The sequence below is a fragment of the Antedon mediterranea genome, chromosome 9 (assembly GCF_964355755.1).
Source record: "Antedon mediterranea chromosome 9, ecAntMedi1.1, whole genome shotgun sequence".
Lineage (NCBI taxonomy): Eukaryota > Metazoa > Echinodermata > Crinoidea > Comatulida > Antedonidae > Antedon > Antedon mediterranea.
The window spans coordinates 6,595,355-6,618,665 of record NC_092678.1 but is presented as its reverse complement, the minus strand read 5'-3'; the positions used below and the strand labels follow the sequence as shown (position 1 = coordinate 6,618,665).

Sequence of the window (23,311 nt, the reverse complement as noted above, 5' to 3'; positions counted from 1 at the left end):
TCAATATTAGTTTTCTATCAAAATGATTATTTTTATGAATATGTCAAACTAGAGAAAGTCATCAAATTCTGAATTTAAACATGATATATGAAGCGATATAAAAAATGGAATTGTATCCCACTGGCTTTTACAAAATGAGTACATTTACCGATGTTAATTACACTTTTGCTCCGGCGTAGAAATATCACGACTCCAGATGTGATTACCGAGTCATACTAATATGATATATCGGATAAAAATCCTTGGATAACATTCCGGGAAAAAAAAAATTATGATAATCTAATCATGTTTTTTGTTTAAAATTGCAATAAATGTTGTTTGTGGAACATAGTTAATTATATATAGAAAGAAAAATGGATGTATTTGAATGTATATTTGGTTTTACCAGAGTAAGAAATCAGGCTCGCTCCAATTAGTAATTTTGGGAAGTGACTGGTTAAAATTATTTTCAGTCTAAAATATTAGATTTCAACAAAGATCTGTATTTACTCAAGCTTAACTGGAAACGGAGGATATTCACAGTAGCCAGTGCCTACCAGATCGGCACATCGATGTGATATGGGAACAACGGCTCTACATCCCATCCAATGGATATGGCAATGAGAGTCCGATATCATCATTCTTTATTTATTAACATCCATTATAAGTATTTTCTTATTACCTCCCTAATTTGTGATTTTCAGTTAGTCTTAGATCATAAAAATAAAAACATAATTAAATCTTTCAGTCAATTAATGAGTTATTATTTTACATTAATTACTTCATAAATTCAGAAGATCACATTGAATAAATTCCACCAAATCCTCTGTGGTTGTTTACCTCGTTTATTTGCATAAAGAATGTTCTTAGCATGTTGAATTGGGTCGCTAATTGCTTTACTCGTTTTATTTTGCAATGCCTAACACGTAATGTGAACGTTGCTCGTTTTCTCGTGTTTAACTAGTGGGTTATGAGACTTCCGTGCGCTTTTTCGTCATCAATTATCTTTATAAAATGTCATGACAATTTATGTGACATTAGAGGCATTTTTAAGATCCCTTGTCTACGATGAGCTGTTCTTTTTCTCACCAATTTGCCAAGAATAGCTAAAACCTCTGTCAATCAAGTATATTTTTTACACGAAGTATAACTATAGGTATTAGCAATGTGCCATTTATAATACACTGACAGATATTAACGTCTTATCAGGCCAATATGTTCCTTGTTACAAATTTTTTTTTAAAGCATCCCGACTTTTATCACACATTATAAATTACTTTAATTTCATTCATTGTAACAAAATTAGATCATATATTTTGCTTTAATAGTATAATGATCTCAAGGAATTACAATAATTGTAATACATGCTAATAACCAATTCTACCAAAATGTTCTTTTGGAAAGTCATCAACAATATAGAATTTTTGAGAGAGTTTTTTAGTTACATTTTCAGGAAAGTACAAATACTATATTACTGAATGCTTTACTTGCTTTAGTTGGCCAAAATTAAATGTCTGGTATTTGAGAAAGTTCATGATAAACAGGAAAATTCTGTTTTCGAGAAAATTATTCTAAATTATATTGCTAAAACAGTGCCGTACAAAAATTAAACGAAAAGTAAAAACAAAAACTTTCACGAAGGGCATCAGAAACTAGACGATTTCAGACTGTATTAAAATTTAAAATCTTTTATCAGCTGCATTGGCAATCTAATAATCTTGCAAGTATTTTTTAATGTATTGGCTCTATTACATCATATCAGCACAGAACACATGGCAGTGACTATTTAAAGCATTTAAATTGCCAATTATCTATTCGATATCTCGACTCAATTTAAACATCCAAGATCATCTATGCAGGTGAGATGGGAGAATACTAAAGTTACCTTAGATGAGCACGCAAATATTTCCACGTTGTTTTTACTGGATAATTCTCAGCTAACACAGATCGAGGGGTGGTAAATTCCTTGCCTTTGAAGTCGCGGCACTCCAACTTTCATCCCTAATTACTTGAGATAGTATACATCAAAGGAACTTACCCTTATCAGTTTGAGAACTAATTAAGCCTAATTGACATCGGAGGGCAGGCAATGGATCTTTCACCCAAATATAACTGTTTGTGATACCACACTTATCTACTGGTATTGCTGCTGACAGTGATGTGTATCGGCCTCTGGGCTTTTATAAAAAGGTAGATGTAAAATAACTTAAAGCATATGTAGCACTACTCATAAAGACTAGATACGATTATAGACTACAATTACTTTTATTTCATCAATGCAAAACACCACAGGCAAAATTAAAATCACATAAAAAAATAATATTCCGATTAAAATCTTATATAATCAATCTTATAAACTTCAATCTTATAATTTCAATCCTATGTCAAAATCTTATAAATTTCAATCTAATAATTTTCAATCTTATATATATTCAATCTCATAATTTCAATCTTATACATTCCAATCTTTGAAATTAATTCTTCTGATTTCAATCTTTTAATTTCAATCTTATAATTTCAATCCTGAATATCACTTTTAAAATTGATTTATTTTTCTTTTACAGATACAATTAAATTCATAAAATACAAGGTTTAGAATTTTGTCTCCACTATTATACAATCTGAATATTCTTTAAATCGTTTCCTTTTAACATTCTTTTAGCATTCACACTAACCTATTAACACAATATTCATTTTTCAAAACTATATACAGTAAAACTTTGACCTAGTGCAACATAGTACATTAGATATTCCCTCCAATAAATGAGCAACATCCTGGATCCTTTGATAAAAGGTTTAACGATATTATTGTCAACTATATGGAAGAAAACTATGAGGTTTCTTAAAGTTTTTTTAGACTTAGAATTGTTTTGTATACCTTTTCCTGGCCAGCATTATCTTTGGGGTGCCTCTGTCTTGGTTGTTGTCTCTGAGCACCCAGTCGTCTGTGGCAAGGCAAATGTGTATCCTGCTCCTTTGTTTGGTCACCTAGGTAGGGGTCCGGGACCGCGACAGAACGACAACGGATGGGGACTCTCCAAAGAAATTGCATTTTATTTGTCAGGAATTTGTATGATTTATTTCTTTTTTATTTTTAAATGCGCCTTGAGCACTCTGGAGTGGTATGTGCGCTTTAAAAATCTTATTATAAAAAAAAAAAAATATGCAGTGCTAAAGTTCCCACCTTCAAATCAAACTGACCACTTGCACAATCCCTCTAAATTGATGTGGTAGTGGACACGGTCAGCAGGATTACCACAGGGTTTTAATATTAACACATCCTCTGATATATAAGCGGCTGTTAATTTTGCTTTTATTCTTTTTAATTCGGTTAGGATATATTTAAGTATTTCAACAAAAATATTGTTAATTTATTTTATTTATTTATTCACAGGTACTAAATTTTTGCTTGCACACTATTACATGAAGCAACTGTTGTTAGTTAATTTCTTAATGGGGTGGATGTGTGTTTATGGATATAATGCGTAAATGCACAGTGTGAAAACCTCTCTGGGATAACAGAACAAAGTCCACACTTCACACTATCAAAGACCATGTTGATCTTTAGCACGACTTCTCACAGCTGAAGTCAAAGCAGAATTACTACAAGCATTAAATCTAGCCTCACCAAGCCTAGGCCTGAATAATTTCATCTCCATAGGCCTACAATACCTCATTAAAGCTGCCTAATTGATGCGATGTCACGTTGAGTTTTTTTAATTGTTTGGAATTTGCCTTTGAGTTTAATCCAATATCTAGTTATACTAACTGACGTAAAAAGCACCCTAAGCGTTAGATTTCTCTCACAACATATTAAGCGTAGACCCCTGTAGCTGCTGAACAGAGATCTCCTCTAACGGATTAAAAGCAGACAGCAAGCCTAGCAATGATTACAATATGCTGCAATATTTTATGGCAACAATTTATCAAGTTTAAAAGTAAACAATAAACCTAGTAATAACATCTGCCTATCTTAATTTAAACTAAAGCAGCAAATACTGTAGTTAAAACCAACAATGTTGTCGTAACCAAAATGCATTGAAAATGTGAAGGAATGTTAACTGTACTTGATTGAGCAAAAGCAGAGAATTTTACATTTTTAATTTTGATTGTAATCCCCGAGATTTCAAGACTATAAATAATACTTTTTCTAATTTGAATGTTCAGTCTAATACTTTTCAGTCTATTTTATTTTACACTGAAAAGTAGTCTTTTATGACTATAAACAATACTTTTCTATCTTGAATGTCCAGTCTAATAATTTTCCATTTTCTTTTTACACTAAAAGTCTGTTAAATACTTGATATAAAGTAGCCTGTACATCTTAACAGCAAAACAACTTTAAAATTGAGTTTCACAGAAATTAACGACAACATAAAAGTGAAATCTAGGGCTGAAATAATCTCCTGCGAAGATTCATGTTGAATTTATATCCGCAATTACAGCAAAATTGAAATGAGAAAAACGTCAAACTGTAACTAAAGCCGGAGATGTCAGAAAATGTAAGCATATATCATTGTAAATGAAATATAATGTTGGGGCGTTCAATGGGATTTAAAAAAATATACCTTCTGGGGTTTTTATGGGTAGTATATTCGAATATACTGTAGTGTTTAATCTGTTGTTGATTTGATATACAACTAACATCTGTGGTCTTCCTTCTTAGGAAGAGGTTGTAGGTTCGAGCATGTGTAGACAACATTTTGTTTTGTGAATTTTATGGAACTTTCTGTTTATTATAAATATTGTATTGCACCTGTAAGTATAATTATACAGATTGATATTTGCATCCATGTTTGATTAGAAAAATGTACCCTCTACAATTTCAGAGTTTGTTTGCTTTTAAGTCGCCGACATTGTTGGCAAATAAATTATGTATCAAGTCAAGTCAAGTCAATTATCATTTGTTTTAAGAAAAAACATAGAAATTTTGTTTGCTCTGTTGGCGGAGCACAATATCCAACGGACACAACACGAACTCAAAAACAAAAACATTACAAAAAAGTGTCTACATCATGTTTAAGGCTCTAATAGATCCTGGAAAGAAACTATTTGTAAATCATGCCTTATTGGCCTTAATAGAACGAAATCGCCGACCGCTGCGCATCAACTGGAACATACTAGAGGCCGGATAAAATTGATCATCTTTGATAGCCACTGCCTTTTTCAGAAGACGATCCGAAAATATGTTCTCCAAAGGCAATTGTGCAGATCCACCTTTATTACAAATTTTTTAATTCAAAAAAACAGATTAATAATTTTGAAGTTTTGTTGATTAAATGCATATGAGATTACAACAATGTAAGATGCAATATCCTGTGTAATTTCAATTACATTATAATAATATTAAAGATAAACGACAAAATGACTGTATATGTAAGGTCAAACTGGTTAGTCTTTTTTTATCTCTTCAACAAATATTACTACCACTAATGGTATCATGATGATATCCAAGGCTAGCTTTGTTTGTCATGGCAACGAAAACGTCCTCAATAGTACGATGCGGTATGATCAAAGATAATGGCCATTTCCAGTCTCATACATATTCATAAGAAATTGTATATTTGGTTATCAGCGGAACCTCCAAGGGTGAATTTAAAATAATAATCATATTCTTTAATCAATTAAACATGTTTCATTTTCTTAATTATTTAAAGATGTATTGTCCCCCAAAAAAATGAAAATTTAATTTTGTAGTTTTAATCAATTAATAACCACTTCCGTAGAAAAGCAAAAAAAAATGTTTCCGCTTAGAAAATTCAACCAAAAACCAATTTGCTGACAGCCATTTTGACTATTTTTTTGCTTCAAATTTTTTTTCAATCCAATTTTTGGTCAAAGCGTATAAATATTTATGTGACATTAAAATGGTATATTCAACAACAAAAAATGTTTTTTTCAGGGGGACAATACATCTTTTTTTAGTAGTTTATGTAAATTTCAACAACAGTAAAACACCATGCTCTTTTAACACCAACCTCTTTGATCTCATATTATATTTATCACAAAAAATAACATCTTTTTAAGTGGAAATTTTTAGGAATTGAGTTCTTATAATTGTTGTTGGTAAGCAACATCATCACCTGCTACTTGTATTGTATACAACACATCAGCCATTATTTCTCTTATTCTCCTTATTTTCCCTGTTATGGCTAAATTATGTACAATACAGTTTTTTTTTATTTGGGAAATGATCTCATAAAAGAGTAAAAATGAACAAAAGAAGGGAAGAGTTTGTGATTGATTCATAGAGTTAAAGTGATATTTTGATACAAAGCTATCCTTAACTCTTTGTTGTGAAAAACTTAACATTATTTCTCTTTTTAAAATAGACATAATCGTATATTTAACATTTTTTTTCAAAAATTTATTTTCAGAAAAATAAATTTGGTTGGTTTATATGCTCTGATTGATTTAAATGAGTGTTTAAAAATTTGAAATTTATCTATTGATGTTTATTTTGTACACAAAATTGTTTATTTTTTAATAACGTTGTTTATTTAATTGCGTATACATGATAATCCACAGAATCTATTATTATCACAAAACCATGGTCTATATAATCCATGTGTCGCCATTAGTGACAGCATATACATCACCATGGTAACATACGCATTATGACAACAAGCAACTCAGTTTAATCAGCAATTAGTATAGTTTGTTTGTCATTATTAATTATAATGAACTAATGAAAATAGTGTACAGAAGTGACATCATTGTTGGCAGTTAATGCTACTTTTTAACTTCTAATTGACTTATATATGCGATTATAGAGGTACCTAAAAATAGCAGTGCTCTGTTTTTTTACTAGCCTAGGATTAGCCCATGACTAGTGAAAACCACTGTAGACAAGTGACAACCACTGTAGACTAGTCAAATTATCTTTGTGTTGTTAGGGAAGCCTGGAAACATTAATTTAGTATTGCGAAGGCTAGTAAAATGACATGTGAGAAAGTATAATGACACATAGGCAAGTAAAATGACATGTGAGAAAGTATAATGACACATAGACAAGTAAAATGACATGTGGGCAAGTAAAATGACATAGTGGGCTAGTAGTATGACATGTGGGCAAGTAAAATGACATAGTGGGCTAGTAGTATGACATGTGGGCAAGTAAAATGACATAGTGGGCAAATAAAATGACATATGGACTAGTAAAATGACACATAGGCAGGTAAAATGATGTGTGAGCTAGTAAAATGACACATAGGCAAGTAAAATGGCCTAGTAAAATACAGGGCTAGTTAAATGACACATGGTCTTTTGTAATATAAATTTGGGCTATTAAATCAACGACAAAACATAGCCAACTTGTGACAGTTCGGTTGTTCCGTGACAGTTCATCACAATGTGCAACTTTAAATTACAAAAACAACTGAACAGAACGAGAAAAATTAACATGGAATAATGCATTGGCAAATACCTTAATACATTATTAAATTTTCTATCAATAAATTAACGTCTTTCATCATTAACTTATTCGTAAAGTTACGAACAATTCCCAAATCATCTAAAAATAGATAAGTGACTGATTGTGAACGGTCAAGAATGCTTTGTCCATGAGAAGAAAGTGATTAATCCGATGATGAGACAGGTAGATTAGCGCGTGATTGCACACCAAACGTGTCGGGAGGATGATAAACCCAAACCATACATTCTTTGTTTGAAATGTACGTGAAAATTGAAATTGATTAAATTTTGTCATCGGACCATAAAATCTTTCAATTGAATTTATGTAAATATTTTTTCATTTTCACTGACTGAGGAAGGATTAGTGTTATCTGAAAGCTCTGCAACCTCTTTCTGGTTGTTTTACTTCATCATTTAGATTTAGCTTGTGAAAATTGAAATTTATTAAATTTTGTCATCAGATCATAAAATATTTTCATTGAATTTATATAAATATTTCTTAATTTGCACTGAGGAAAGATTAGTGTTATCTGAAAGCTCTGCAATTTTTTTCTGGCTGTTTTATTTATCGTTTTTTACTTTGGATTTTTTGGAATCTCTCATTAAACACACAAGATAATATTTGATTTTTTTGATAAAAGAACGCAATGATTTTTAGACATACCTGTAATTGTGGCCTGCACACTAACAGCGTTAACTCCTCAGCTGGCTTAGCAAATAATGACAAGGCCTGATCTTTATTTAATACATCTTCTCCATTTATCTGTAAGAATAAAAGAGATTGACAAACAACTGTGAAAACCAATCAACATCTGCCTATCAAAGGATGTTTAATTTTCCTTGGTACTTTCAGGATGGTTTAATTATACTGTAGAGAGTTAACGATGATTAAAGATGCTTTACTCTTAACAATACAATTCATTGTGTAACATTTCCATTAAACAGGTATTGTACATGCTTTAATTTGAACAGCTTAGAGCCAATGTAATACCTTAGATGATGTTTTTGTAGTTACAAAAAATTATTCCAACAGTAAAGAGACATTTTGGGGTGTTATCTAAATAGGGTATGGTCATGTAATTTGTAGTCTGCCCATTGTTACAAACATACTTTTTACAGATATTTTGCCATTTGATTTATATATATTAAATTCATTACACATACAATTTTTTTAAGTATCCACTTTAAATCATTTACAGCATTAACAAAATTACTGCTAAGTGAATATGACATACCCGTAGGAAAAAAAAAACAAGCAAGCGAGCGAACAACATTCACAATGGGGCAATAAAAAAATCATAGATATTGTTAAAGAAATATGAGGACAGAAGGAGCTTAATCAAGTATACGTTTAAACAAAGCGAAAAACACAAAGACAAACGGTTTCTAATTTCCGTCGTAGATCTCACCTCCCCGTGGCACAATACGCAATTGTCAACAAACAATGTCAACATATCAGGTTACGCCATAATGTAAAACTGTCTACGATTTCTTAATTTTTAGTACTTATGATCTATGTCACCTGACCTGCCATTGTTTTGCAGGCTCATGTGAAAAGCGTTGTAATTGAGTTTGTGAATTAACAGAAGAATAACGACAACGCGATATGTACCGTACAAACTTGTTATGCGCACTTTCAGAGATCGGTAGACAAAAGGAGTTTATGCGTATATGTATTATTAATTAGCAAAGTCAGAGATTGTATAAAATGATATTATTAAACAAAGTGTTTTTAAAAGACACAGATTTAAGAAAACCTATTCAGTGGACATCCCAATCAAGAGGAAACTTTGCTGTAAAACAAAATATTATGTTGCAACACTATTATATGACCAATCTCTATTTAGGGGACACCAAGAAAATGGACATTATTTAGCTGTCAAAGGTCTCCATGTCTACTGTTTAAATTGCTTGAATAATATCAAAATCAATGAACACTTGAAAAACAGATGATTTCTCTACAATATTTAAGAACAAAATCATGGATACTGGTTTATAAGTCGGCCTAGGTCATGTTATAAAGAATTGTTTTTTTATTTTTATTATTGTATCTAGATTTTAGGAGCCATTTGTGGTATTTGAAAGGTTAGATTTGCTTTGCTGACTTTTATGTTATTCTATAATATTAAAAACAAGAATCAGAAGAGAAATGTAATATTTCTGACATACATCTTGTAATTAAATAAGAGAAAATATCAAATCAAAACATTTTCTAGTATTTGACACCTTCCAAGAAACTGTCACTGTCACTTGATGAAACTTGTCTCTGCTGTCACGTATTATGTTTTGAAAAAATTGAACATAAATAAAAAAAATGTAATAGCCTTCAAATTATTCATAACTTTAATCTTTTCAAAAGAAAATAAAATTTTGAGATGTTTATCAAACTGAAAGTGATTTGTTTTATTTGTAATAAATCCATGTTTGCAGTTCGCAGAATATAATGTTAAGACAGTATTTGATTGTACATTTTAATATATTTATTTATTAAAAGAATAAGGAATTTATTTATCAAAAGAGGAAGGAAGAAGAAAAACAGAGAGGGATTTGAGAGAAGGAAGATTGATGGGAGGGGAGTAAGAGAGATAGGAGAGGAAGAAGATGGAGAGGAAAAAGAGGAATGGAAGAGGAGTAAGAGGGATGGGAAAGGAGTAAGAGGTAAGAGAGATGGGAGAGGAGGAAGAGGATGTAATGACACGAGGGAAGAGGAAGAACACTTTTTAACTGACTAAAAAGGAAAATTATTTTTCTTAAAAAATATAAAATGTGGAATCTTATTACATAATTTTTATTATTAAAAAACTTTCTGAAAGATTTCTTCTAGAAGTTACTTATCCACAATTTTGACATTGACATTAGAATGGCAACTGTGTTTAAATTACAAATCAATAAAGTAACGAAAAAAAGAACATCTCATCAATAATTTGAAAGCATGACTGACAAACGGAACTCATCTTAGACAGTTAATCTCACAACTGCAATAAAAAATTTCAACTAAATATTGATCGTGCTGATGGATTTTTAAGACCTCGTCCGGGTTCATGCAAGATTTAATCCATGTTGCTGGCTTAACATGTAACTGCGATAGCCAGGGAATAATAAAATAAAAATGAACATCTAGATTGTAATAACATAATACACGCGCATGTTTTAATTGTCGTTAAACTATAAATATTTTATGATCTTTGACAATAAGAAACTGTGACATTAATATTTCACATAAATATAATTTATGTTTTCAAACATGTGCAAAAGTAATTAATAAAGAAAGTTTATCATCAAGTAAAAGAAACTGTGATATGATGAGAAAAGTGTCTGCATGGAAGCAGGAGTATGAATAAAGCCTGATATGAATAAGCAGCAAAATTATATTGATGGTGGCTTAATCGATAGTAGAGTAGATGAACAACAGCAATGAAAACTCTGGAAGACTTTTAGGTTCCAACTCAAAATGGCATATTATCATATGACATCAACAACCGAGCTTGGCATGTTATCGTAATGACATTGACAACAGAGCTTGGCTGATTTTCAGTTAGTCCGATTAATGGTCAAGATGTAGAACAGTGGCCACAACTTACAAAATATACCATCTCCCATAGTTTTATCAATAATAGAATTAGCAACATAGTATTTAGCAAGACTCTTTGTCAGATTTACCTGTAAAATTTGATCACCAATTCTTATGCTTCCTTCTTTAGCTGCTACACCATTGGAATCAACCTGCAAAACATAAAGTAACATAAAATGAAAATTCATTACATATTTTAATCATATTTGCTATTTTAAAACTCTTCAATGGATCTGAAATGTTGGACCAATTGTACACACAGAGAGAAGATACAGAAGAGGAAAAAACATGATTTGTTTTAAATGATATATTATGACATGTAACTTTGCAAAACGACAATTACAAATATTGAGGAAAAAGTGAATTATTCTGATACAAAGAGGTGGAGAGGAAAAATAAAATTTTCCCAATTCATAATTTAATCTATGATAGCATATAAGACACCTTATAGTCGCCACTCTCAATCCACTGGTTAATAATACATTAACATCAACCATTTACACTGCATAGGTAATCCACTTGACATAAATATTTCCGATACATGTTTCAATTAAGGGAATTCTAAAAGCAAACGCTTCCTTTTTCTTTCATCCCAACAGACCAACAAAAATAGTTTCGCACCTTCCTACCATTATGGCAACCAATTACGCACTGGGAAATATTGAACTGTCGAGGTCAATAGTGCAATGAACCTCTTCTGTTTTACACAAATTATACAGAGTATTTAGGAAAAGAGCAAAACTGAAGAAAATTATTTGTTTCTCTCATTGCTTTTTCTACTTGTGTTCCGTGATCTTTTCTATCCACATTTCACCTGTCTATCTCTCAACTCTAATCTGGTCACATACACTCATATAAACCATCCTAATACTATTCTGATTTTCTCTCTTCCTCTTATTTATATCTCTCCACTCTATTCTGGTCACATAATCTCATATCAAACATTCTGCTACTTTCTCTGATTCTCTCCACCTCTGACTTGCATCTCTCCACTCTACCCTGGCCACATACTCTTTAAGATCAACCATTCTGTATACTTTTCTGACATTCTTTCCATCCTCTTACTAATATCTGGTTACATATTGTCAGATCATCTACTCCACCGTCATCCACATAATCCATCAAGAACTCCTTGTCCTTTTCTCCTTCTGCTGTCCATATATTTTTCCTAATTCTCTTTTTCTATTTGTCCATCTCTTTGTTTCTTCGAAGAATTTCTCCTTTAATTTTTCAAACATAAACTCTATCCAGTAAACAGTATATCAAATATTTTCTCAACTAGATATGTGCAAATAATTGTCTGCAGTTTATATTTTAACTAATCTTTATTTTTTGAGTAACTTGATGTGTCTCGTTAAAAAATCATTAAGTATATCCACAGGCAATTAGACTTAAATCTGTCTAATTAAATCCAAGATTTTCTGCATAAATTACTGATATCAGCTACAATAGGATAAATTAATTTTGATTAGAGCTGGCGTTATGCTATACAAGTTAAAGGGTACCTCCGGGTTTAATATTTTATTAAAATCGATATTTGATTTTGAAAAAAATAAAAATAAAATAGGATTTTCGACATAAAATTATTACTCTGAATTAAAATAATATATTTCTATATAATTTTGTTCTTTCTTATGGAAATGGCAACATAATGACATTGAATAAGTTTTCATTTTTAAAAGGACATACACAATGTATTCTAAAAAAATAAGCCTCTTTATATTTAAATGACAGTTTCAATAATTCAAAATACCTTACGTTAAAAAATTGCTTACAAAAATATCTTATGAGTAATAAAAGTATTTTTATTATAATATGCAGAAAATCATTAATTTTAAATGTCTCGATGATTAAAAAAAATATGACTAACAATATTACCATAGTTACCAAAGTTTCCTTGACAACAGCTGTAAACACTGTATTAACAACGTTTCTGTTAGATTGTCTTTTTGAAATTTTGGAAACGCACTATAGAGTGTTAGCTCATGGTATCGCAGACTGATATGATGAAACATAATTAAGATGTCGTCATACATGTAAACAGCATCGTAAAAATCCTAATGTGGATGAGCATTATGGACAACAAATGCCAGTGTTGTAATATTTAAGAATCAATCACCTATAACATAATTGATGGCGACTACTTGAAAATTAATAACGTCATTAGCACTAATGAAATAATCATAGCCAAATGCATTCATTGTCCTGACAGTTTGTTGCTAGCCACTCTAGTTGGGCTAATAGACTCCCTATAGAATCTACCGTTTTTATACAGATAAATAGATTCTATTCTATCCAAAATGACATTTAGACTAAAGAATGAATTATGTTCTAGATATCTCAAATTAATTTACGCATTCTTCTTAATTAATGCGTCAGTATATATACTGCCAAGTCACAAAGGAATCAAAAAGAAATAAATATAAACAAGAAACTCAATCCATTGCATGTTGAAAGCCTTTTGGTCACACACATTTTTTAGTACTGTGCATTATAGTATATAGCTAATGTTATTTACATGGTAAAGAACAGTTTTTAGTTAGTCAAATGCATGCTTTATTTTTTTTTCTCACAAATAAACAGATTTGAGTAACCAACAAATAAAAAAGTTTCAGTAAAAAATGCACCTAAAATGTCAAATAACAGTAATTTCAAGAAAACTGTCAGGAACTGGGCAAAAAATTGCCATTATAAATGTCAGAAACTAATGCACTAACTATATGAATATCAGCATAAAATTTAACGAGCATTTTCACATTATGCCTGTTACAATGCTTTCGTAATAAACTCTCACACTAAATGCGCAATTGCTGACACTTGTGATATGAAGAATGCGATATGGTAATGAATGAAGCAAACAATGTGTATACGGAGTAGTCCTACATACTGAATTTCTCAATATCGGATTTGTCTGTATGTAGGTCTAATGTATAGCCATTTCATGGGTATAATTTTGCTGACACACACTTCCAAAGTCTTAACCACCCATCCTAAAGTTTAATAGCTCATTACTATAACTAATAAAAAGTACCCGTTTATTAAATATCTTCTAGGAGCAAATTTTATGGTGGTTGTTTAGTTTGTACAGGTGCAATATTTCACATAGGATTTTTTACTAGAAAAGAATAGAGGTAGGCTAGCGAAGAAAGAATTTTACTCGAGATTGCACACCTCCTTTGGAAAACCACTATTAAGGGGATACTTTCCTGAGAAACGAACAAGAAAAAATATATGTTTCCACACTATCGCCAAACCCTATTCTGGAGACACTGAATGCCAATTAATTTTGTTATGAATAATATCCACAATCAAATTAACAGTTTTATGACTGATTTTTATTTGCTGGTAAAACACCTTATTTTGAGTTGCTACCAATACAAGTACCGTAGAACTAATGTTTAACGATCAAGCATTTACCGACAGACAGCATACATCAACAGATTACTCGTTAACTAAGGCGTTACACCGATATTCTCTAAACATATTTGAATGTCCTCGGGTCAATAGAAGGAAATCAGCGTAACTCTTGCGAGAATAACGTCTATTGATTACCTCAAGATCTAAGCCGAGTTTCTTGACCTGCGTATCGGCATTCTGAAATTGCCTTGATTCGCAATCAACACCATGTTGAAAAAGCGTAATGACTCGTTTTGTTGCCATTTAAAATAGGTAATTGAGTCAGAATGAACATATCAAGAAGTTGAGCATTTACTGATTGGATTTAAAACGTATTAACAGCCTATCTGGGGAAATTTGAAGATGAGATGACCTTCTCCATTAGTAATTTACTCCTACTGTTTTTCTCTCACATTCTTATAAACACATTTTTTTCTTTCTTACCGACCATTGTCAAACATCAACAAAGGTAACAATAAAGATATTGATATAAGTTACACTTTCTATGCATAAATTAGAAAACTTATTTTTTCTATTTTGTAGTTTATATCAGCTGCTGTTTTTATGGATTTTTTTCCTTGATTGACACCGAAGTGTTTAAGGTGATATCGTAAATAATGTTGCCGAACTTCCGACAATATATTTAAAATGCTGATAGTTAAGCTGTAATTCAAATCCATGAATACCAAAGAACTTATAACACAAGAATCTCCTGTTCTTCAACAATTTGCATTCAAAACACAGTATCGGAAGTACAGGGTTAAAAGGTCAAACTGGGCGACGCCATTTCACAGCATGGAGCAGCGCCCCCTCCAAACTAGGAAGTCAATTACTCTACCCCCTTCCCCCTCCCCTAGCGTATTAGCAGATCCCCTCTATGATTTTGACTTTCTAATTTGATGCGGGCGCCCTACTCCTCAGTCAATTACTCCATCCCCCTAGAGTATTAGCAGATCCCCTCTATGATTTTGACTTTCTAATTTGATGCGGGCGCCCTACTCCATGGCTCACAATGGCGCCACCCATAGCTCTATTCTATCCCACAATGCCTTTCGAAATTGTTACGCGCTTCGGACGAACAGGAGATTCTTGTGTTATAAGTTCTTTGATGAATACCCAAAATGTAGGTACAGTAGTTATGATCAGTAAATTTTCTTCGAGGGCTACAAGACCTTCCTTGATATTATGACAGTGACATGCCAATACAGAATTTTTTCCCACGACCAATTTTCGTAAATTATTATTTGTCGTTTAAATCGACCTGCTTGCTCTTGGCCTTTTCATCTTCAATAAATAAATAATAACAATATAGTACATACCTTTATGTAATGTCTAAGGGTGGCGGTAGCATCAATTGTGACACCAGCCAGTGGGGGTTGAAGCGATTTTTCCTCACCTAGTCACGTATGAACCCCAATAGTTTGAAATTTAAGCCTAGCAAAGGATGAACATCACAAAGATCACAACCCACAAAAATCAAACACTACTTAGCACCATGTAGGTCTAACAGTCAAACCAGGTTAAATATCTCTTAGGCTAAGACCACACCTGAGTGTACAGAGATAATGTTACCTGGGAGATACCAAAGACACCTAACCACTGGACTGGAGTCTAGCTGTCGGCAAACATGAAACACTGCTACCTGCTTGGAACAGCAAATTGATACGACTCATCTTTTACATTCCAAAATATCGACTTCTCATGTTCATAATGAATCTCAACAAAATTACATTATAACATGCATGCAAGAAATTGATTATCACCTAATAGTTTGGATATACTATCACTATGTGTAATATTATCTAACACTGTATATTTGGACATAACATGAAATCGAGTTGGGTTATAAATGTTGAACATCTACATGAATCAATTTATATAAACATATGCAAAAAAGAAATCTATCTGAAACTATAAATACAAGATTCAATTTATTCTACCTAATATAACAAGGCAGAATTTAAATATTAATTCCAATACATTTATTATTTCATTTGCCAAACAAAAACAAAACTCATTTTAACGATATTAACTTTTAACATACAGAATTTACTGAATATCCAATGTTTGGATAAATAAATTATTTCAATAACTTAAATTTGACATTTATAAAATAAAATAGTCCTATGACTTATTTAATATCATAGAGTACAGTATATCCATGTCTTTACCATTTATTATCATTAATAGTTGGGTGCTTTAGCGTTATCAATTTGTATCCATTCTATCTAACTGTGTCTTATTAGTCTAATGCTAAAATTAGAATTCTAAATTAACTGTTACGCGGCGCTCTGAATGTGATTATTTCCATTTTGAAGGCAGATCTTAATTATTGAATTACCGCAGCGCCATGTTGATCTCTCGGCTTAAATGCACAATTAACTATTATAAAACATTACCTTAAGAAATCAATGCCATAATAATTATACCACAGACTCATCAAAAGAACTTAATGCATTTTTTAAGTGTTCCTTTAACGACTCGGGACGTCAATGGACAAGGAAGAATGGCCGGTGGGATGTAGAGTCTTTGTGTGCCATCTGCTCCGGTTGAGTGTGAAACATACCCCAAACAATTAAGCAAAGAATGTGTTGGATTTTCCTTAATATTCTGTCAAATCCCGCAGGAATAGAATTAATATTTACAGACAGATTTATTTTTCTATAATAAAGCTAGCAGACAATTACTGAGAAGAGAAGTCTGAATCTAATGATTGTACAATTATTCATTGTCTGTCAACTGGACATTAAATAATTGTTAAATCTATAACAATGCTACCATATAGCGCTATGAAATCATTTGTATTGTTTGTTATCTAACTGGACTTTTAATTTCATTATTCGTATAACAATGATACCATGCTGCATAGACAGAACCAAATAATAGTGTTTAGAATTTCAATAACTCATCAATACCAGAAGAAAAAAGAAATCAAGTCGGTCGTAAGACTATTAAGAATACACGTGACTGCTAGTTTGCCTCACAGCAACGCCTCAACGTTTACCTTTAAAATCCACAGAAACTACCAGGAGAATTTGGAATTCACGTCTCAGTCAAAACAACAATTTTATGGCCTTCTTGTTAATATGTGGTGATTTATCGGCAGTAAAGTGAAACTGTATTCCCTAAGGGCAAGAATCTAGTCTTGACTGCTGCACTACCAAACATTGTATTGTTATACTAGTGTACATGAGTCTCATACTAAATACGAGATGCGTACAATACTTAGGGAGTTTAAGTTTACTTGGAAATAAGTCAGGGCCATTACGCACATTACTACAAAAACTACATGTCATGTTATTTTATAAACATTTTTTAAACGAGTAGAATGTCGGAAAAATTGCAACCAGTCTTCCGATAATTCACAAAAAACAATTAAAAATATTATTTATATAAAATATTTTGATATTCTGAAACATTTTATTCAGAATATTACATTTTTTTTAAAACAATATTTTATTCAAATTGTATATTATAGAAAAGGTAATTGTATCTAAATAATATAACAGTGAATGAATTTCTGAAAACGCACATTTTTCTAATTCCTGCATACTCTATATAATTTATGTACATTGAGAGATTGGTTATTATGCACTATATAAGAATTTACCTATTGTTAATATTAGTTATAATTATGTTTATTTAACACACCTTCAGTGTGCAACACTGTAGAAAAAGTATAATAAATGTACATAATAATTATTTCCTCAAAGTACTTTTAGAAAAAACTCAATAAGGATCAAGTTAAACTATTTAAAAACTCCATTAATACATTCCTGACAGATGAATAACTTTAACAAATCTCACCACAAATCTGTTTTTCTTAGATTTCATATTGTTCTCTTCCAAAGAAAATAATAATTGTAAAAATACACATTTCTTTTATCATTATCTATGCTTCCTCAGCCAATATAAACTGCCAATGACCCTAGCAAAAATGTTAGAATGTTTTGATAGTACACAGCTAATATGGTTCATCAACATCTTTGAATGTACTTAAAATTGGTCAAACAGTAATAGTGGAAAATTGATACTTCAAACAGCATTTTAGAAAAAATAAATAATTAGCATAAATACAAATTTACTGTACATTACTAATAAGTAATTTGCATAAATAATAAGTAATTTGCATAAGTTATTAAACTATTTTATTGTAGTAACATATTTAGAATTGTACAAACTTTGTGTTATTTATGTCCAAAAAATTGATACTTTAAATAGCATTTTAGAAAAAATAAGTAATTAGCATAAATACAAATTTACTGTACATAAATAATAAGTAATTTGCATAAATAATAAGTAATTTGCATGAGTTATAATTTAACTATTTTATTGTAGTAACATATTTAGAATTTTACAAACTTTGTGTTATTTATGTCCAAAAAAATTGATACTTTAAATAGCATTTTGACATTTAAGTATAATTTGCATAAACAATACATAATTTGCATAAATTATAAGTATTTGCATAAATTGTAAAATTATTTATTATTTGTAGTAAAACATTTATCATATTAATTGGTTAAGTATTAGATTCTACCAAGTATTGGTATGCTAAGAAATTTGATATTTTAATGTTACCTTCTAAAAATGAATTTATTGTAAAAGTTTAAAGTATTGTAATAAATCTTGGCATACATATAATCTGCAACATATATTAATTACCTGTAATTACACCTATAAACTAAGTTGAAATCGTTCAAGCATATAAATCAATTAAAATGTGAATTTTACTATTCTGATTTATAAGCATTATTTTTATTTATTAATAGTTTGAACGGGTGATATTATGGATTGATGGTTTATGGGTCTGACATTTAATATTCATTGTTAGTGTTTATGGTTTTAAAAGGCACTAAGGTAAATCAATGCCAATATATTTACAACTTTAGATTGTTTATTGGATTAGAAAAAAAATTGGAAAACTTCTAGCTAAAGGAACTACAGTAGAACCTGTTATCTGGGATATCCCTAAGGGCGGCACAGACAAGAGGAATTGCTAATACCCTGTTAAATTAGGGGCATGGTTGAAATATGGAGAGGGCCTAAATATGTTAAAATTATGAGCTGAACTTAACCAAATAATTCTGTATTTTGAATTATATATGCCGCACCTTCCATTTACCTTGTACCTACCTCTGTCTCTCTGTTGTGTAAGAACTTTACCCATTTTTGTTGACTATAGCTACAGCTAAAAATGTTGCTGAGTGCAATAAATATTTTGATTCCAAAAATTAAAGTTAATAAATTAATTTAAAAATTGGCATGTAAGGTGTAAACAAATCTGCATCTCATCATCAGACAAGCTACTGAGGATGTGGGTTAAATGAAAAGACAATGTATCAATTAAAAACTGAAACTTCATCACCACAACCTAAACCTCAACTGTGTCAAAGGTAATGCGCAACATAACTGATCATTGTTCACCTATGTATATGGCGATGTCGCGCATAAATGATTTAAGTTGAAATTGAGCAGGAATCAATTACGATACACAATAAATCTGAGCCACATTACAACAGAATACTATATCTTAATTGTTCCCTTACACTTGTTAATTGTCTATAAACATCTGTTTGTCTACGTTTCTTAATTTGAACACAAAAGAATAATAATATCTACAACAACACAGGTAAGCTCTTAGAAGATAAATCAATATTAAACACTCTCTAGTTCCTTTACCTGTCAATATCCTGAATATATTTTACGAGGTGCTAAGAATATTTGATTCAAGTATATAATTATGTAAAATTAGAAAATCATATTAATTTGTTTTTCATAATTTTAATATGTTATTAATTTAAGAACATTTTAGCACATTTATTTTGGAAAAGTGAATAAAATTGAAACTTGTTTTGTTTTTTAAACATTCTACATTTGACAAAATCTAAAAATGTTTTTGTGATTTCTTCAGTAGGAATTGGACGATAAACAGTATCATTTTGTAATATTGCTTTACAGAATGGGCCTGCCCAGCCCTGCAGAAGTGTTATTCTGTTAAAATTGAAACTTTTTTTTTAAACATTCTACATTTGATACAATTTAAAAATGTTGAACAGATATTTTCAGTAGGAGATGATAAACAGTTAAATTTTGTAATATGGCATTATAGAATACGCCTAGTATGCCCAGCCCTGCAGTAGTGTTATTCAGTTAAAATTGAAACTTGTTTTTTTACATTTGACAATACCTAACAATGCAAAAGCTGCTGTATTCTACCTTTGGGAATAATTCAAAATACCTTTAAATTGCACATTCTTTCTAATTAGCTATATTCTCATGTTTTATTTATGTCACACGGGTCAGCCATGTTTCACTATACCCATAAGGCTTATCAATCGAATCACATTATTTTCTTACGAGATTTGAAGTGAATATACGTCAAATTTATACGTGAATAGAATTATGAATCTGATAATTGTATGAACTTATGAACTTAAATCATGTTTCAGTAGAGTTGTCATATTTGTTGAGTTGATTATAATTTAGTGACAAAAAATTCCTTCATTCAAACACGAATCTAGAATTTGACGAAAACTGTAAACTGAAAATTTAAAATACAAAATTGTTAAATTCTGTAGTAATAATGTTTTTCTTTATTTATATGCGTTTCTTAAACACATTGTTGCAATTGCACATTAGAACGTGTTCCTAATTTACACATTTTTTCATATTATTCATGGACATTCAATGGCGAATCCAGGATTTTTAATTAGGGAAAGGCAGGTTAGCTTAGGTCGTGTTTATACAACACCCTAAATTTGAACACGTACCGGAAGTTTCATCAACACGCAGTGCATGCTAGGATAAACGGTCAAATCGTTGATCGCTTGAATTGAATTGTTGACTGGGTTGTTGTCAACAAATCATCGTCGCCTCCTCGCTGTCCGATGTATTCGCGCGGTTTTTACCATTCTCATTATTGTATTCGTTCACGTTTGCAGCATTGTTGTTTATTTTGTTCTCGGTTCATTTAAATTAATAAAAGTTATTTTAAGGGTTTCATTGTTTCAACTATGGAAGAAGATGCCATTTTTGCGATGTTATTTTTTATTCTGTTTGGAGTGGGAAACGATAGTCTATAGAGGCCTACTACCACTACGAGTTGGCCCTACCAGGCTAGGCGTAAGACGTGGTAGGAAGATGATTGCTGGCAGCGAAACAGCAATAAATGGGCCCAATCTTGTTAGACGTCGCATGACATGATTGATATTACGACCTGTTTTAACGAGAGGTCAAAATATACCCTGAGGACACTTCCAACACAGTAACGGCGACCGGGAATCCACCAAATTTTAGGATTCAGCCAAGTAGCCTTTTTTGCAATTAAAATCTCATTACACGGAATCTCTTTGTTGTTATACAACACACTTCTCGTAGGCGTGTAGAATATGCGTGTAATAGCGTGTTGTATAAACGCGCCCTTACTCTACTGGAGCAGGTACCTGAGGCAGGTACCTGGGGCAGGTACCTGGGGCAGGTACCTGGGGCAGGTACCTGGGGCAGGTACCTGGGGCAGGTACCTGGGGCAGGTACCTGGGGCAGGTATCTTTCCTAGTAAATATATTGTAAATATATAATATCTTATTACATTTATGTACACAATTTGTCATTTTTATTTATACATTTTAATGTATTGACCCTATTTTGTGAGTACATTTTACAAATATTAACCATTTCCTTACATGAGATAATAAATTTACTTTTCAAAGTTCACACACAAACAACGTGTTTTGACATTAACAATTGTAAAACAATTCTATTCTATTCCCACGTGGTCACATGCTGTGAACTGGCCAATAGCCTTACATAAAAAGCTGCTACACCAGTCTGTCAGGCAGAGGTTCTACAACGCATATGGCACCTCTTAAGGGCAAACCAAAATGTCTCCATACATGAACTTTACCATACAAAACACACAAAGTACACATGGCCTTAAAATTCAACACACTTTCCAAAACATCTGTTAAATTGGTTTAAGATTAGTAAAAAAAAAACTGGCTTGTTGTCAGCATGATCTATTGCCATCCCCTCCTGAATACGACAAGCAGATTGGAAATTATCAAATCCCCCACTTGTATTTAAACGGAAGTTCATGTGCACTTTCCAAGAAAACACTTCTACTGTAGCAAGTGAAATAAGCTAAAAACAACTGTGGCGCGTAAAATAAAATGTTATTACTGTAATACCTATCCACTAACACTTTTTTTAAAATTTCAATTGATACTTATGTGGTATTTTCCACCTTATTTTTAAACACTTTCAATTAAAATCTACTTAAAAGGACTTGAATAATTGCTATTTTATGAGAATTTAGGATTTATTTATTTTCGATAAGCAACTACGTTTTAAAATCAATGAAATGTTACAAACATTTTCTCATATTCGACACAAAATTGTGAAAGCTTCTGCAACTACCCCAAATTACAAAATGATTTAGTTGGCTAATTTATCACAGTATTACTGGCCTATGTAGGTGTTACTAGTCAGTGATTGGTTTTACTGACTTTTACTAAATCTAACGCTATGCAAGATTAAACAGTTTTATTTACCTCATTAATAAATATACCAGTATCGTCTTCTTCACCATAGCACAATGTTAACCCAAGCTTCTCTGTGGTATTACTTCTCTTTAGGACAACATCCTTAAAAACAAAAATATAATCATTTTAGTTTCAAAATATACATGTATCTGATTAAAGAATGCCTAAAAAACAGCTGACTACTAAAATATATATGTTTTTATTTGAAGACTTTTATATAATTCTTTATATATCGTTAGTTTTAATCGTTTCTTATTCTTATTCCTTTATTACCAAATATAAAATACATGAAAAACACAACATACAATAAAAAAAACAATAGAACCAACTGAGTGAGCTGGCATGGGACACAAAAGCGAACCTAATCACTATGACTTAAAGCCTGTGTTCCCCACTCACCCAGTTTCAC

General features: G+C 31.3%; 1 protein-coding gene across 3 annotated transcripts in view; it reads right to left on the bottom strand.

The window, feature by feature from the left end:
- LOC140059480 (E3 ubiquitin-protein ligase PDZRN3-like) overlaps nucleotides 1–23,311 on the bottom strand; it is a 160,880-nt gene that overhangs the window by 13,657 nt on the left and 123,912 nt on the right. For all 3 annotated transcript variants that reach the window (XM_072105408.1, XM_072105409.1, XM_072105410.1), the window contains 3 exons: nucleotides 22,912–23,004; nucleotides 11,053–11,115; nucleotides 8,057–8,155 (listed from right to left, as the gene is read on the bottom strand). In XM_072105408.1, coding sequence (XP_071961509.1) covers nucleotides 8,057–8,155; nucleotides 11,053–11,115; nucleotides 22,912–23,004 — 255 coding nt within the window. The remainder of the gene's footprint in view (nucleotides 1–8,056; nucleotides 8,156–11,052; nucleotides 11,116–22,911; nucleotides 23,005–23,311) is intronic.